General features: G+C 33.1%; 1 protein-coding gene and 1 non-coding gene across 3 annotated transcripts; both read left to right on the top strand.

Annotated features, from left to right (window-relative positions):
- The first annotated feature begins 656 nt into the window (after positions 1–656).
- On the top strand, positions 657–729 carry TRNAR-ACG (transfer RNA arginine (anticodon ACG)). The gene has a single exon. It is a non-coding gene; the product is annotated as a tRNA-Arg (tRNA).
- A 4255-nt stretch (positions 730–4984) lies between these two features.
- On the top strand, positions 4985–14044 carry LOC137827193 (protein LNK2). 2 transcript variants are annotated; one of them, XM_068633424.1, is made up of 8 exons: positions 4985–5401; positions 9464–9776; positions 9972–10083; positions 10827–11133; positions 11994–12692; positions 12802–12959; positions 13160–13535; positions 13637–14044. In XM_068633424.1, the coding sequence occupies exons 1-7, from the start codon at positions 5378–5380 to the stop codon at positions 13506–13508; spliced, it is 1962 nt and encodes a 653-aa protein (XP_068489525.1). In that variant the 5' UTR covers positions 4985–5377; the 3' UTR covers positions 13509–13535; positions 13637–14044. The 2 variants fall into 2 exon arrangements, with proteins under 2 accessions (XP_068489525.1, XP_068489533.1); XM_068633432.2 differs by having other exon boundaries at positions 5023–5401; positions 9464–9847.
- Positions 14045–15025: the final 981 nt, after the last annotated feature.

Below are 15025 nucleotides of genomic sequence, written 5' to 3'. Positions count from 1 at the left end.
TATTATCCCTAACTAATGAATACCAAATACTTGATCGTGTCGAAGAACTTTTTGCAAGTACTTCATATATCGACGACCGAGAACATAAAAATGTTAGACACCAACACCAAAAAATCTAAAGAGTATGAGTGATTTGGAGAAAAGAACAAAAGAAAATGGAAATTGTTGAAGTTAGAAATTGTGGAAGTGGTTGCACAATCCTTTATTTCTCTTTTCTTTATATAACAAAAGCTACTCCTTCTTTCTCTTTTCTTCCTCCATGCATCCTAAAATCAATTGTCCTCTTTCTTCTTCTTGGTGACCTAAGTATGCAAGCTAGTTGGGAAGAAGAATATAATCTCTTGTTTCAATTATTGACATTAGTATTCATATAAATAACTATATGTTAATATGCAAGATATATATTGTTACGCTAAATTACAAGTGATCAATATTAAATTATTTTGAACAATTTTATGTACAAGACTTTTGATGTGGATAATCTCTTATTTCTCTATAAATAGGTTAGGTTCCGAAATTATAATTGTTAAAGAAAATTAATTAAATCCCTGCCACCATAATTGGCCGTTCATCTGTCTAGTGAATAATGTAAGGTACAAACTTTAGATTATAATAATCTAATATTATAAATGTTTTAGATTTTAGAAGCAAAGAGTGACTCCATGGCCCAATGGATAAGGCGCTGGTCTACGGAACCAGAGATTCTGGGTTCGATCCCCAGTGGAGTCGTTTATCTTTTGTTTTCAAATTTTCTGCTCAAGTTATTAACTACTTTTTTTTATGTTATTTATTATTGAAGTATTTTAATAATTAATTTTAAATAATTTTTTATAATTTTATCATTTAAGTAATTGATTTTCTAAATTCAAATAACTACTCACAATAAAAAAAACTACATAATACAAAAATTTACCAACAATAAAAAATGGACGATATTTACATTATTTATACTTTAATAAATGAAAAACATATTACATTTATTAGAAATATTTATTTTTATAATTATTTTAAATAAAAATATTTTATAATTTTATAACATACTTTTATTTCAATGATTATTATGTATAACTATTAATAAAGAAGAATACTTGTAACTTATTCTCGAACGGGTTGGAATCAAGAGAGTGATTTCCTTCTTTCTTGGTCGGTCGGTCTACTCTTTCTTCTCCCCTCTCGAATGAGCTTTTTGTACTCCTCTCCATTCTCTACTCCTTGTTTTCGTGGGTTTCGGGGGCTCGGATAGTACCTGCAAAAGGTACTCCGACACTCGAGTGAGATTTTGGTGTTCGACACTTGGTGTTATTAGTACAGAATAATGACATTCTTGATTCTTGAAATCTGTGCTTACTTATATGATTATCATGAGCCATTTGTTATTGGGTCATATTAATGATTTTGGTCGTAATTAAGAATATATTACCTAGTGATTGATCATTGATTAGTCTCATTAATCCCCTCTGAGTGCGATGGTTTCAGTCATATAGGTCGACCTTGACTGAGTGCTGAGTCTTTTAGTCAGTCGTACGAACTCGATCGGTACATAACTATTTTTAGTATACATATTTGTTTACCAATTATATCATTATCAATATGATTTATCTTATTATCTTAGGCAACAAATAGAACGTTTAAGCATCACCACTTCAGAAAAAAGAGAATCAACACTAATTTTTGTCGTTTGAGTATTCAATATGATGCTTGAGCAACAAAACTCCCTAGTAAGAGAGAATTCATATGACTTCTCTTTCGCTTAACTTGAATGTAAGCATTATCGCTTGAGTAACACTTAAATGCTTAAACAATAATGCTTTATCTTAACAAAAAATATCATCGTTTGAACATCTTTAGTGACCAATCAAATACTCATAAGAATAACATATCTTTAATTCTTTTCCAAACAAATTTAAATATATATTTATTATTTTATTATGTACATCCTTGGTGTATATAACTTTCTCATTTTTGGTTTCGCAACTCAAAAGACATTCTCACCAACACAAATAATAATACAAACTTACACAATATAAAAATATAATCACACAATTTTGAGTTAATCAATAACTTCAAATCTCAAATATGGTACCTAGAGTTTCATTTCCAAAAAATATCTCAGGGTAGTTTGTATTATTGAGAGGTGACTTATATATAATAAAACTCAAAACTAGAATCTCCAACCTCCCCATATCACACATAAATACTTCAACAAAACTTAATAACACAATCTAAAAATCAAAACATTACTACTAGTTTAATAGAAAAAAAAAATATCTTTGTCTTCAATTGATAAATGTAGAAGGACTACAAAACTCCCACATGTGAAAGGAAAAGAGAAATTCAAATGTAGTTAAACTAGAAACACATCCAAATCAAAATTCTAATTAATATATGATCATCTATATACAACTACCTTATACATTGTGGAGTTTAATCATGAAAGTAATAAATGACGAGGTCAACAATTTTAATTATTTTTAAAGAATTTAGAGTTTCATAATAAATTAATAACATAACTTTTTTAAATCTAATTATAACACTTTTTTTTACAATGCTATTTTATTCTCCATAACTTTATTTTCTTAAATCTAAATAATTTAGTTCACACAAAATAAAAATTGAAAAATAAATATTTTTCTATGCAAGAAAAATTAAAACATAGAAATTGTACTGTCTTAAACTAGATCAAGGATGTGGTATAATGACACTTTGTGATACTGATATGAAAACAAAAGTATAAGTATCAAGTGAAGTCATGTCACCTGTACTTGCCCCTTAGGCATCATGATTTTTTGGACAGAGGATTCTTTGGATGATCATTGTGTGTCGGTCTCTGGGGGTTGCCATGATCAAACCTAACAACATTAACGAGAATAATAATTCTATTACCAAGATTTTTAGGAGTCATTGAACCCTTATATCCAGGAACTTATTTTTTCGAGTACCTTGAACTTTCTGGTCTCTCAAATTATTTTTCTAAATACGATAAATATGATACAAATAGGATTGCAAAGACACTTGAATTCACTGGATTAAAGTCAACTAATTTTGAACAAGAACAAAATGACTTTCATCGTGGTACTAGGTAAAACTTCTCCTACCTCCACAAGATAACACATAGGAAATACTTTTTTACAAAATAATAGTTTTTCCTATCCACAAAGAATAAATAAAACAAAATGACACACTTCAGGGGTGTCTCAACCCTTATACAGAAAATGACCAAGGCCAATATGCTCAACACCTGACCCCCACACAACCACCTGACTCTACAAACCACCAAACATAATCCTCAAAGGAATGGTAGACCACATCAAAATAATTCAACATCTATCCTAACAGAGTCCTTATAGCCAATCTTCAATCAAAATACTACAAAATACAATACAAACAAAACATCCCCTAAAAAAAACCTACTCAAAAGTGTTTCCACTTTCTTCAAACCTAGAAAACTTTAGTGTGACATCATGAGAAACCAAAGACAAACAACTCAAACGAAGGAAGATGACTATGCTCAAACCTTGTAGCAAATCCTAGATACCATATATGAGTTATAACGCGAGAACACAAAAACTAAAAAATGAGCAAAAAAGACTTAGGTAGACCAAAAAAATAAATGAAAATAAAAGTATAAATATATATTAATGAGACTCATTTTATTTTTACTTTAGTTCAATCTCCTATATTTCTACTCTTCTTCCTCTATTTTCATTTTGTCAAATAAAGATTAAATGAAAATATCCACATTCATTTAACCAACACAAAGATTAAATAAGAAACAAAATAAACAAAATAGGCTTAAGTGAGCAAAATATATATACTTGGTTTCTAGAGTCAAACAATTTAGTTATGGTCTAAATACAAAATTGTAAGGGTGGGAAAATATATAATTTGGTCAAATTGCTCAATTTTTGCATTCCTCTATTCTATTAAAAATTTATTTATTTAAATCTATTTTTTTACTTTGATCCATATTTTATAATATTTTTAGATCAAATTTCCATTTTGTTTATGTAAATTTTAAAAATTGAAAAATCCAAATTTATAATCTAAATTTTTGGAAGCACTCTCTCTCCAACACCTATACCAAAACCACATGTTTATAAAGTCTCTTCAATTTTATTTGTGACTCTCTCTCTATGATGATGATAATAAGTTGCGTCTGAGGTGCATGTTCGAGTTGTAAGAGTGAGTCAACTTCATCTTTAAAAGATTGTCAAATTTTATGGTTGAGAATTGAGTATGAGTCCATTTGCAGAAGACTTTTCCACACTCAAGTTATATGATAATCAAGTATAAGTGAATAAGAAAGTAATTAGATAGACATAATACTCTTTAAGATAGTATTTAAAGGCTTTGTATAATGTCTAGGTAACTCATTTGGTTATCAGATACAAAATCAAGTTCTACATAAACATAATGATTAACTTTCAATTATTAGGGTGATACAATAATATAACAAATAGTTACTAAATGCTCTTTGTTTTTTGGTATAGGGTAGTACATTACCCTCCTTTTTGTTTGGTAATGAAAAAGAGGAAAAGAGTGGGAGTGAATTTTGTTTGCTTGGTAGAAAGAGAAAAAAGAAAAGATTTACAGAAACAATACAATTAAGTGTAGTGTTTTACATATATTTTTATTAATACTTTTTTTTTTTTACATTTTATCAAATCGTTGAAATTACATAACTTGTTTTTTTTCTTTACTCCTGTCATGCCAGATAATTGAAAATTATTTTATTTTTCATATGTTTTTATTAAATTAATTTTTTCTTTTTCTCAACTAAAGTAAAAAAAAATCTAATCTGAAATTGAGTTTTGTAATTTCTGTTTTTGATCATAGAATCACACCAAGAGCCACTTGATAAACAAAACGGTGGGCCCCACGAAAACAACCTCTGATGCTACCTGAGCCACTACATAGGCCTTTCACTGGGCCCACTGGGCCCACACCCAAACCAAAACAAAAAAGTAACAACCAATGAGGATTCGGCATTTGATAGACTCTCTCAGAGCCACTACTTTAGATACGCACGCTCACACGTGTCAACTCGCGCCTCACCTCACGCGCTCTCTCTCTCTCACATATCTCCGTCGCCGTTACTCTCAAAACACACACACACTTTCTCTGAAGCCTTCAAACTGTTCTCTCTAATTTCTCTCTTTCCCACTCTCTTCGCGCGGCGCGTCATGTGAAGCACGAGCTAGTCCTCCGCAACGACGTCGTTTCGTTTCATGGTGGCGTTGCTGTTGTTCTGCTGACTCTCTCTCTGTGTGAAAATCTTCTTAGTTTTTTTTTTTCTCGGCGATGAGTAGAGTAATTCATTCTCTGGCGTTCGATTCCGTGTCTCGCTTGTACAATTTCTGTGTCTCGCATGTAAGAAATGTTTGATTGGAACGACGAAGAGGTTAGTCATGTTTTCAATTTCTTTTCCTCAACTTTTTGTTATTATTGCTATTGTTAGATCGTAGTTTGTTAGATGTTTGTTTTTAATATTTTTTTTAACTAAACGAGCTTAGGTTATTGTTGTGTATAACATTTTTTGTTTGAAATAAATTGGGGTGTATTTTGGTGGTTGAGATTTGAGTCTGGAATGATTATCAGAAATTGAGATTGAGGTGAGGATGTTGTATTTTGTCCTTGCTTCAGTTTGAGAATTGATATCAAAGTATTTCAATACGGAATTTAGGAGAAGTGGATTATGATCCATTAAGCAGTGTTTTGGAAAAAAATGAGTGGACCGCAGAGGGAGCTTGTAGCTGCATTCTGGTTGAATTCTTAGAGATCTTATCATAATGGTCCTGGACCTTAATATATTGTTTGGTTCAAAGGAGGGGAAAGATGTTATTGGAGGTGGGGGGAGAGAAGGGAGGGGAGGGATTTTGATTAGACATCTTTGTTTGGGTAAGAAGAGCAGGGGAATAGAAATAACTTTGTTCTTGTTTGGTTCACAAGGGAGGGATATGCTAAAAGTAATTTTCTTTTTTGAAATTTTATATTTCAAAACATAAGTAGGATAGTTTAGTCAACACAGAAATGCTTTAAATTCCCCCCCTCCCCTTTAAATAACCCTAATATTGGTAGGGATTCTGCTCCCTCCATTCCCCTCTCCTCCCCTCCTAAAAATCGAACCAAAGAACAAATCATTATCAGAATCCCTCATCCCCATCCATTTCCCCAACTAAACAATGGTTAAGAGTACAGTTACTGCCAGATACCTTAAAATGAAGTTTGGCATCAAGGAGGAGTAATGGAGGTGGAAGGTTGTCATGATTTGTAATTTGTAGTGTCTGTCTCCTAGAAAGGTAAGAAAAATCAACCTATGTTTATTGATACATTTTGGTAAAGAGTGGTTGCTGCACTTGGATTTATGGTTTTTTATATAAGGAGGCTTGGGAAAGAGTGGAATCAATAATAATATTGTTTCAAGGGAAATGTGAAGATGATATGGTTTCTTCCTATGGTATATTGTGTTAGAATGTATGGCTTTAAACTAGAGGGGGTGAATGGTTTAAAGAGGGTTTTTGCAAACTTTTAAGCCTAGAATGAAATTACTTCGAGAAACACTTGAATCAGAATATATTTTGCCAAAACACAAAGCAAATAAGCACATCACAAGAAAAACAATCGGTTGTTTCGCAGAAACAATCGGTTGTTTATACTAGTTCACAAATATAAAAACTAAATTTAAAGAGATTAAGGATAAAGAGAATGCACACAAAGATTTATACTGGTTCACTCTTAACCCAGAGCTACATCCAGTCTTCCCAGAAACCACTGGGGAATCCACTAAGCAATCAACCCTAGATTACTCACAACACAACCAAAGAAGTGTCCTTGATCCCCTCAAGACACACACTTCCTTTGGCTTAGCACAACACCGCTAAGAATGCTGATCTTGATCCCCTCAAGAACACACAACACTTCTCAGCTATACACACAAAGTTTCTTTCAAAGTACAAAGGATTACACTTGTTACAGAGAAGATCTGAAATCAATACAAGATGAAAATTCTATCTCACACTCTTTGGTCAAAATGCAATCTCTAAGCAATTCTCAACTTTTCAAAAGCTCAATCTATGAAAAACTCAAATATGTTTTTCTGTATTAAAACAAAGTTGTTGTTTGTTACTTAATCTTAACAAACTATTTATTGCATTTAAAGATTGGTCAAAGCATTAAAAACTGGAGCGTAAACAGTTAGAAAATCATTTAATGCTCAGTCAAAGCACAAAACAGTTTTCTGTTATGGTCCTAAAACAAACAATCGGTTGTTTCCACGAAACAATCGGTTGTTTCCACGAATCAATCGGTTGTTTTGGTTTGACAGCAAGTCAACCATCAAAAACAGTTTTCAACCTTTCTAAAAACACTTAAGTATAAAACAATCAGTTGTTTCGACAAAACAATAGGTTGTTTTTCAGTTAGTTTGAAAAACACTTTTCAATTAAAAAGTTTGAGAATGCTTATGCTTTGGATTCAATCAAGAGTGGATATATACAATTAATCTACCCCAGATCCTATCTAAAGACAGCTCAACAACAACAAGCACATCCAGCCTTTCATCAACCTTCAAAGGGTTTGGATTCTTCAAAGCTTGAACACACTTGGTTCAACATATTGTTGGTTCCTGTTCATAAATTATGAGAGGGGGGAACTGAAAAAGTTAGATATGATAATTCTCTGACATACACATTGTTAGAATCTTTTTGGTTGCACTGATGATTGCAATCTTGCATTCAGGGTTGCTTGAGTTTCCCATATTGTATAGACATTAAACTCAAGATGATAACATTTAAATATTTACTTAATTTGTTTATTGTAGTGCACAGGGAAATAATAGGAATTGAACGTCAAACATGTATCGGGGTAAAAAAATAGCAAGAACTTATAGTTTTAAGTTCTAGTTCCTAATGTGATTTCTGTGTTCTGTAACATTTTACGCTCCTTGTTGTGTTCATGATGCATTGCTTTTGAAGACCATAAGTACCATAGTCCAATCTGTGACTGCATATTCTCTATAAATTGTACTTTGATAAGACAGAAATTATACTTTATTAAGGGCAAATAAATGTTTGATGCATGGTGGCATACTTTTAATTATTTACGTTGTAATTGTTGTCTCTAGAGAAGGTAGAAAATTTATGGGTGCTAAGATGGAAATAAGTATATTGAAGATAGGAAATTATGATAATTAAATGTATTAGTGTTGTACACATTCTGTTTTTTAACCGAATGTTGGGAGTTAGTGGTACTGTTTTCTGTTATGGTTGTGTAACCACTTTTGAGTCTATATATAGACTTTGCTTATGTACTCTTTACACACAAGTGAAATATAGTCTATATATAGTCTATTAAGTTCAGCTTTTGTTAAAGCTTTTTCTCTGTTTTCTTCATATCCAAATCTGATAAATGAAATGAATGGAGGACAACGCAGGTCTATAGCAGACGTTTGTTCTAATCAAGGTGTAACAGAATATAAAAAATTGTTTAACTTGAAAAGTGTTATAGGATTAAGTTGTTGCTTATTATATTAGGTTGAAGTGTGTTAGCAATGTTATCAGTTCTAGATGTATGGTCCATGTTGAAAAGCCACAAATTTGTCATACTATATTGCAAATGATGGTTACGAGGAAATAGCACAAACATATATGAATTTATATATATATATATATATATATATATATGTAATAAAATAAACCAAAACATAGGCTAAATAGACATGATAAAAACTAATAACATATATGAAAATAACAAAATTAGAAGTATTTTCTATGAACAAACAGTTACCACTCTCGTAACATAAGCATAAAATCTCAAAACAACACCAACAAGAAAAGATAACGAATAGAAAACTAAAAATATCCTTGAAGTGAGAAGGAGATGATGAAGGGGAAAAATAGACAAATCAAGAAAATGAGAAAAACAGAAAGGAGAATAAAAGATAGAGAAGGAAACGAAAGGAGAAAAAAGATGGCAGCAAAAACTGAAATAAAAAAATAGAGGTAAAATCAAGAAATATAGAGAAGAGACAAAGAAGAGATTGTGAAGAAAAAAAAGCAAATGAAGAAGATTTAAGAAAAAAAATAGAAGAGATAAAAAAACTGAAGAGGTTTTGCTAGAGTTAGAATCACTGTTTTGGTGGTGCAGGTGAGAATATGAGTGGTAATTGTCCCAACAAATAGTGGGAGAAAAAAACAGAAGATTGGATGAAGGTTTTGAAAAGCAATTTAAAGGATAAAAAGAGGGTCCATGTCAATCATGATTGCTATAATTTGCCATGGCACAATGGCCATGACATCCGCAAATTGTAAAATGACGGAAAGCACTCTTATAGTGTTGCCAACTTGCCACAGTATTTCCTTTGTCTATGAATTTCTCTACAGCTAGCATCTGAAGTATTTTATTTTTCTTGTTGAGTTTTGCCTCATTGATATTTATTAATTATTTTTAAATGGATTGTTTTCAGCTTGCTAACATAGTATGGGGAGAGGCGGGCGAGAGTGATGATCATATTGTGCCTTATCAAGAGGCAAGTGAGGATCTTCATGATGAGAAAAAATGGAATCAGGAAGCTTCTCCCAGTAAACTGATTGAGCAGAAGAGGACCGAGACTAAAACTGACTTTCATAAAGAAAAGCTGGGAAGTAGTTCCAAATTTGATACTATTCAGGGACAGTCTGCCTCAGAATCTGGCACAAACTCATGGCCTGACTTGTCTTTATCCAGTGCTGCTAAAACTGATCAGGGTTCCTGGGGTGCTGAAGTATTGAAAAATTTAGGTGAAATTAGCAAATTTATTTCAGCAAAGAGGTGGTAAAATTACTTATGATTGGAATTACGAGTAGACTAGGTAGCATGTCTGTCAGTGTATTTGTTTGTGTGCAGTTGTATCTCTTCATGTTCCACCATCATTACGTGAAAAACAGTAAAGTATGTAGTTATACTTTATCATTTCTAATTATATGTATTTATAGGTTTGACAGAAGAGACTACGCAGTTAGAAAAGGACGTAGAAAAGCAAGGTGAATTTGCCAACTTTGCCTGGGACAACATAGGAAGCTTTGACGACCTTGATCAAATTTTCAGGTAAAGTATATTATCTGTACTATTCTTATAAGGTACAAATATTGAGGTAATTATTAATTTGATTTTAGTTAGATGTTTTCTGAACTTCTTCAGTAATCATAATGGATAAACTTCACTTTACTCTCTTTTTGAAAACTTGTTTTGCAAATTAAATTACACAACTACTTTCTCATGGATCAGTTCGAGTATAATTGCCCTTAAACTTGTTTCTATCAAATTTAGATGGAGGCATGTATATGCCTAATTGTAACAGCAATAACTGTATATAGATAATATTCAAAATGAAAGGAGGAATTCTAGTAATAGTAAATTGGGAGTAAGGTGCACTAAATAGGCACTAGGACCCACATATTTTGTAAGTCCTGGATGAAATTTACCCAACAATGAAGAGTGTTAGAATTCATTAGAGAGCATGTGTTGCTAACATTTCTAAAATGCACAAAGTGATGATATTATGATGTCAAACTTATATAAATCTCCTGTTATTCACTTTTTAAACTCACAACTTAGACCTTATGCTGTCAACTTTTAATGTTGTCCATAGTATTTTACAATTCCTGGGATTAATTATATTGTAATCATGATGAATAACATTAAGTGCGAAGATTCCAGTTTAGCATTTAATGTTATTGAAGTACATCAGATCTGTTTTGTGCGTCTGTTTAGTACTCAGTTTTTTGAGCTTTTGTTGCTTATAATAGTGTACGTCTGACTTAGTATTCTCGCAAGTGATGATTTTGCAGCAATGATGACCCTATATTTGGCCATGTAAGTCTAGAGAATTCTGCCGAGTTGTGGTCTTCCAAAGACACGAGTAACTGTTCAGTACCCATACACTTGGAAGCACCAAACCAAGCAAGTGCTTCAAGGAACAGCTCCGAGCCTTTGGAAATTAAGACAGAATATGTTCAACAGAACGGTCAATCATTTTCCCCTTCATTTAAAAGGATTGGCGATCCTTCATCTCATGACATTCAAAATGCTCCCGGAAACGCATTCAATGAAGGATATTCTGGAGATAGAGTTACTCCTGCTGAAAAGGAGCAACAGGTATGTCAAGTTATATTGAGAATGACTAGTGATGTAAAATGGAAGCAAAGAGCCAAAAGAAATCTTAATGAAAAATATATCTTGGTATCAATATTAAGCTGATGTCCATAAGATAAATAACACGTCTTTTAAAGTTCAGAAAGTGAGGCAACCCAAACTTAAGCCTCAAGGAATCCTTGTCCTAATCCTAATCTAAGAGAAAACTATAATTACTTGGGATAAGATTTCTCAAGCAAGTCCCAAACATTACCCAAAATTCTAAATTTTTAATAATCCTTAAATCCCCAATTACATAACGTAGACAAGACAAATGCCCCACTAGCTTAGCTAGACAAATTAGCCATTAGTAACCTTTCCTTCACCAACATTACAGCTTCTTAGGCAATGCAACATCCTTTTGCTAAATTTAATTATCCAAACAAGGAATTTTACAAATATTTATTTTTTGTGATAACTTGAACTGTACTACCTCCAATTTTTAGTTTCAAGCTCACAGTCAAAACATTTTAGAGGTTTATAGGTAGCACAAGACTCTATTATCCAATCTATTTTGTGCTCAATGAGGCCAGAGATTCATGTGGGATGTTAATTTTCTTTCATTGCTAAAGTTACTTGCAAATTTGGCATAAATTCGTTGGCAATTTTTTGGAAGAAATTGTTTTTACTTGGAGAATGTGTTTCCTGGTTTGAACTGCTTATTTTCTTTGCTCATTTTTATAGAACTACACTGTTTTTTATGTATATCAAAATTTTGAAGGGTTTGTCACCTATTCTTAGCATAACTATGTGCTGCCTTGGAAGTCTCCTTTTTCTTCTCAAATGTCAACTAACCGATTGATCTTTCCATTGTTGTTATTCAGGATTTTGGGCTAAAGAATCAGTTGAAAACTCGGAAAAAATCACAAGGTAAAAAGGATGGAAAAACATTGCAGGAGTTTTATGGTAGCTGGTCTCCTTCATCGACCACATCTGGAAAATTTCAGAATCAGCTGGGGTCTTCAGTCATGCAGTCTTCCCCCGCTTCCATTCTTGGGCAACAGAACCAGCTTCAAGGACCTGAGACATTATACCTGGACATCACAAACACATATATATCACCCCCTGCATACGGGAACCTGACAAATACATATTCTTCTATTTCAGTGCAACCACCGGCTCAGTCAGGTGGTCTTATGCAACAGCCTGCCCTTTCTGGGTATGAAGCATGTCTTGGTGTAATGAATCCTGTGAACAAGTCTGTGGGCTCAGTGAAGCCTCTCACTATGACTCCCCAGGAAAAAATTGAAAAATTAAGGAGGCGACAGCAAATGCAGGCATTGCTCGCTATTCAGAAACAACAGAAAGAATTTGGCCATCAAGTTCCTGACACTAATAAATCAATTAATAAAAGATGTGCCATAGAAATGCATAATCAACATTTTGATGGAGCTGATCCTGAGATAGAAGATTTAAGAAATCTTCCAACTAAGCAAGATGATTCTAGTACAATCTCTTCCGCAATTGATGATCATTTTGTTGAAGACACAATTCTGTACATGCTTCAGGATGTGATATCAAAGGTGAACTTGAGTTTTATATTGGTTTAAGCTGTGTTGTATAATTTTTTCCTTCTATACAATAAGGCAAAGACAGACAAATCTACAATCCTGAGGCAAACATTTTTTACAGTTAGATGTCAAAACAAGACTCTGCATTAGAGATAGCTTGTTCCGGTTGGCACAAAGTGCAATGCTAAGGAATTGTGCTAGTGATACAAGCAGTACAAACAATAGTAGCAGAGAAGAAATTTTATCTGCTGCCAGAGAAGAAAGCAGTAGCCAAAACAGGTTTGGAAAACACTTAGATGCCTAGCTACTTTAATTTCATGATGTCTAGTTTATTTACATTCATCCATCAGGCACTTGTTATAAGCAAGGTTATAAAATTGGCCCTACTGTGCCACTGATCAATTGGCTTTTGGTTATTGAATATATGATTTGCCTTTTGAGGCTCTTAACATATTTTCCCTGTATAAATCGTTTCTCAGATATGCCGGGACTACTGATGTTGAAGCGAAGACAAATCCCATTGATCGAACTGTGGCGCATTTGCTCTTTCATAGGCCTTTGGAGTTAACTGAGAATTATTCTGATAAATTGGAGTCTCCTATTTCTGCTAAGATACAATTTGAAAGCAAAAAAGCTAACCTGGAGAACTTTCCAATGGAATGCTTGCCAGATGAAGACTTGAAAGGTAATCAACAATTTTCTCACCAAGGGCTTGAGCATCTGCCGGAGGACCCATTTGAAAACAGTCATTGCATAGACACTTCAGTGAATGCTTGTGACAATGAAGTAGTTGATGCCAGAGATCAGGTGCTTGAAGCCTCTCAATGAAGAAAAGGGTTCCCCATAAATTGGAAGGTAATTCCTTCCTTTATTATTTCCCTATTTATTGCTATGCTTTCCTTATTTGATTATATATGCATTTACTGGTAATACAAAAACTTCTCTGTTATTGTCAGTTGTACCGATCATAATCAAGGAAACCGAGGAAGTCTATAATCACAGAATCCTGAAGACCTGTTTCGCACGTCCAAGTTATGAATAATATCTGTTTCATCTGTCAAAACTATGACAGTATGTATCTCAACATATGAACTTACTCAGCTCGGTGAGTGAGTGCTGGCTTATGTTAATAATGACTGTGTCAGATTACGTATTAGTAAGGTAACTCATGACAAAGACTAAAAGACCAAGTCATATTTGTGTACCTAGTAGAAATGCCACTCATGCCAAAAAGTCAAGTCTTGGCCAGACTGGTTTGGACCAAGCTTAAAGTTTGTGCTATTTTTCTCTGTAGTTAAACTTCTTATAGCTGCCCCACGTCATGTTGAGATAGAGTCTTAATATCAGCTTGTGGTTGTTTATTAGGATTGTTCATGTTTCTGGTTTAGCTAAAACGCATCTGCAATCAGTAGTGAGAAAAAGATAATCTTAGATAACTAGAAGAAAGACGCCTCAAACACTTTTTGACCCATGTTAAAGTTGTAGTGAGGAACACAAATTGTGTAGCCTATATGCATATAGGTTTTTCTTTTGATGCTTTCACAGAACTTGGAAAAATTGTGTATGCCCACATCAGAACTTGTTTTGTATCTCTTCCAATACTGTGATCGTTCATATCTTACAGAATTGTTTCCAGGGTTAAACTATATATTTACAAGTCAAAACAGAGAAATGAAGTAAGAGTCAGTACCGTGATCTGTAACCTTAGTGACCCGGGATGAGCATCTAAAGAAAAATTGCTTTATCTTTAGTTAGATGTTCATCATTTTCCCACTCATTCGACAAAAAGAAAAACCAATCGGAGACTACTACATCTGGAGACTATGAAGACCGGAAGTAGAAGATAAAAGGAGTCAGTTTAGGAATCCGACCTTGTTTAGGAATTCGACCTTGTTTAGGAATTCGACCTTGTAAGAACAGTTAACTCTAATATTTTAGGGATACATATTAAGAAGGGCAAAAACCTAAGTGTTGATATGAATATCTAGATTAACATTTCAACTTTCTCATTTCGACATAATTTCAAGACATGAATTGGCTTCTTTGCTTTACTCAATTAGATCAGCGGTTACCTAGTCTCCAACTTTTAACGTTTTTTAAAACCTCAAGTTACAAGCCATTTATTTGGGTGTTTCTTCTTGTACCCTCCAAATTTCTTCTTGCACCTCATCTAACTTCTTCCTACACCCCATCAAATAGGTAAAATGACTAAATGTCTCATCTAATTCACCCTTATTCTGGAAAGCTCTTTTCGAAACATTCTGAAAATAAATTTCAAAACGTTATGATTTGGAAAGTTTATTTCATAAATTCTCTAGGAAATATTTTTTCACTACGTAAAGCTT

This window comes from Phaseolus vulgaris, chromosome 11, assembly GCF_051622355.1.
Source record: "Phaseolus vulgaris cultivar YP4 chromosome 11, ASM5162235v1, whole genome shotgun sequence".
NCBI classification, from domain to species: Eukaryota; Viridiplantae; Streptophyta; class Magnoliopsida; order Fabales; family Fabaceae; genus Phaseolus; species Phaseolus vulgaris.
Note: the sequence above shows the minus strand (reverse complement) of the source record. Positions and strands in the feature narration are given on the sequence as shown.

Excerpts from the sequence above, each read along its gene's own strand:
- LOC137827193 (XM_068633424.1), top strand. The coding sequence starts at position 5,378 with ATGTTTGATTGGAACGACGAAGAG. Across the intron at positions 5,402-9,463 it reads TTGATTGGAACGACGAAGAG|CTTGCTAACATAGTATGGGG; the intron begins GTTAGTCATGTT and ends GATTGTTTTCAG. Across the intron at positions 11,134-11,993 it reads CTGCTGAAAAGGAGCAACAG|GATTTTGGGCTAAAGAATCA; the intron begins GTATGTCAAGTT and ends GTTGTTATTCAG.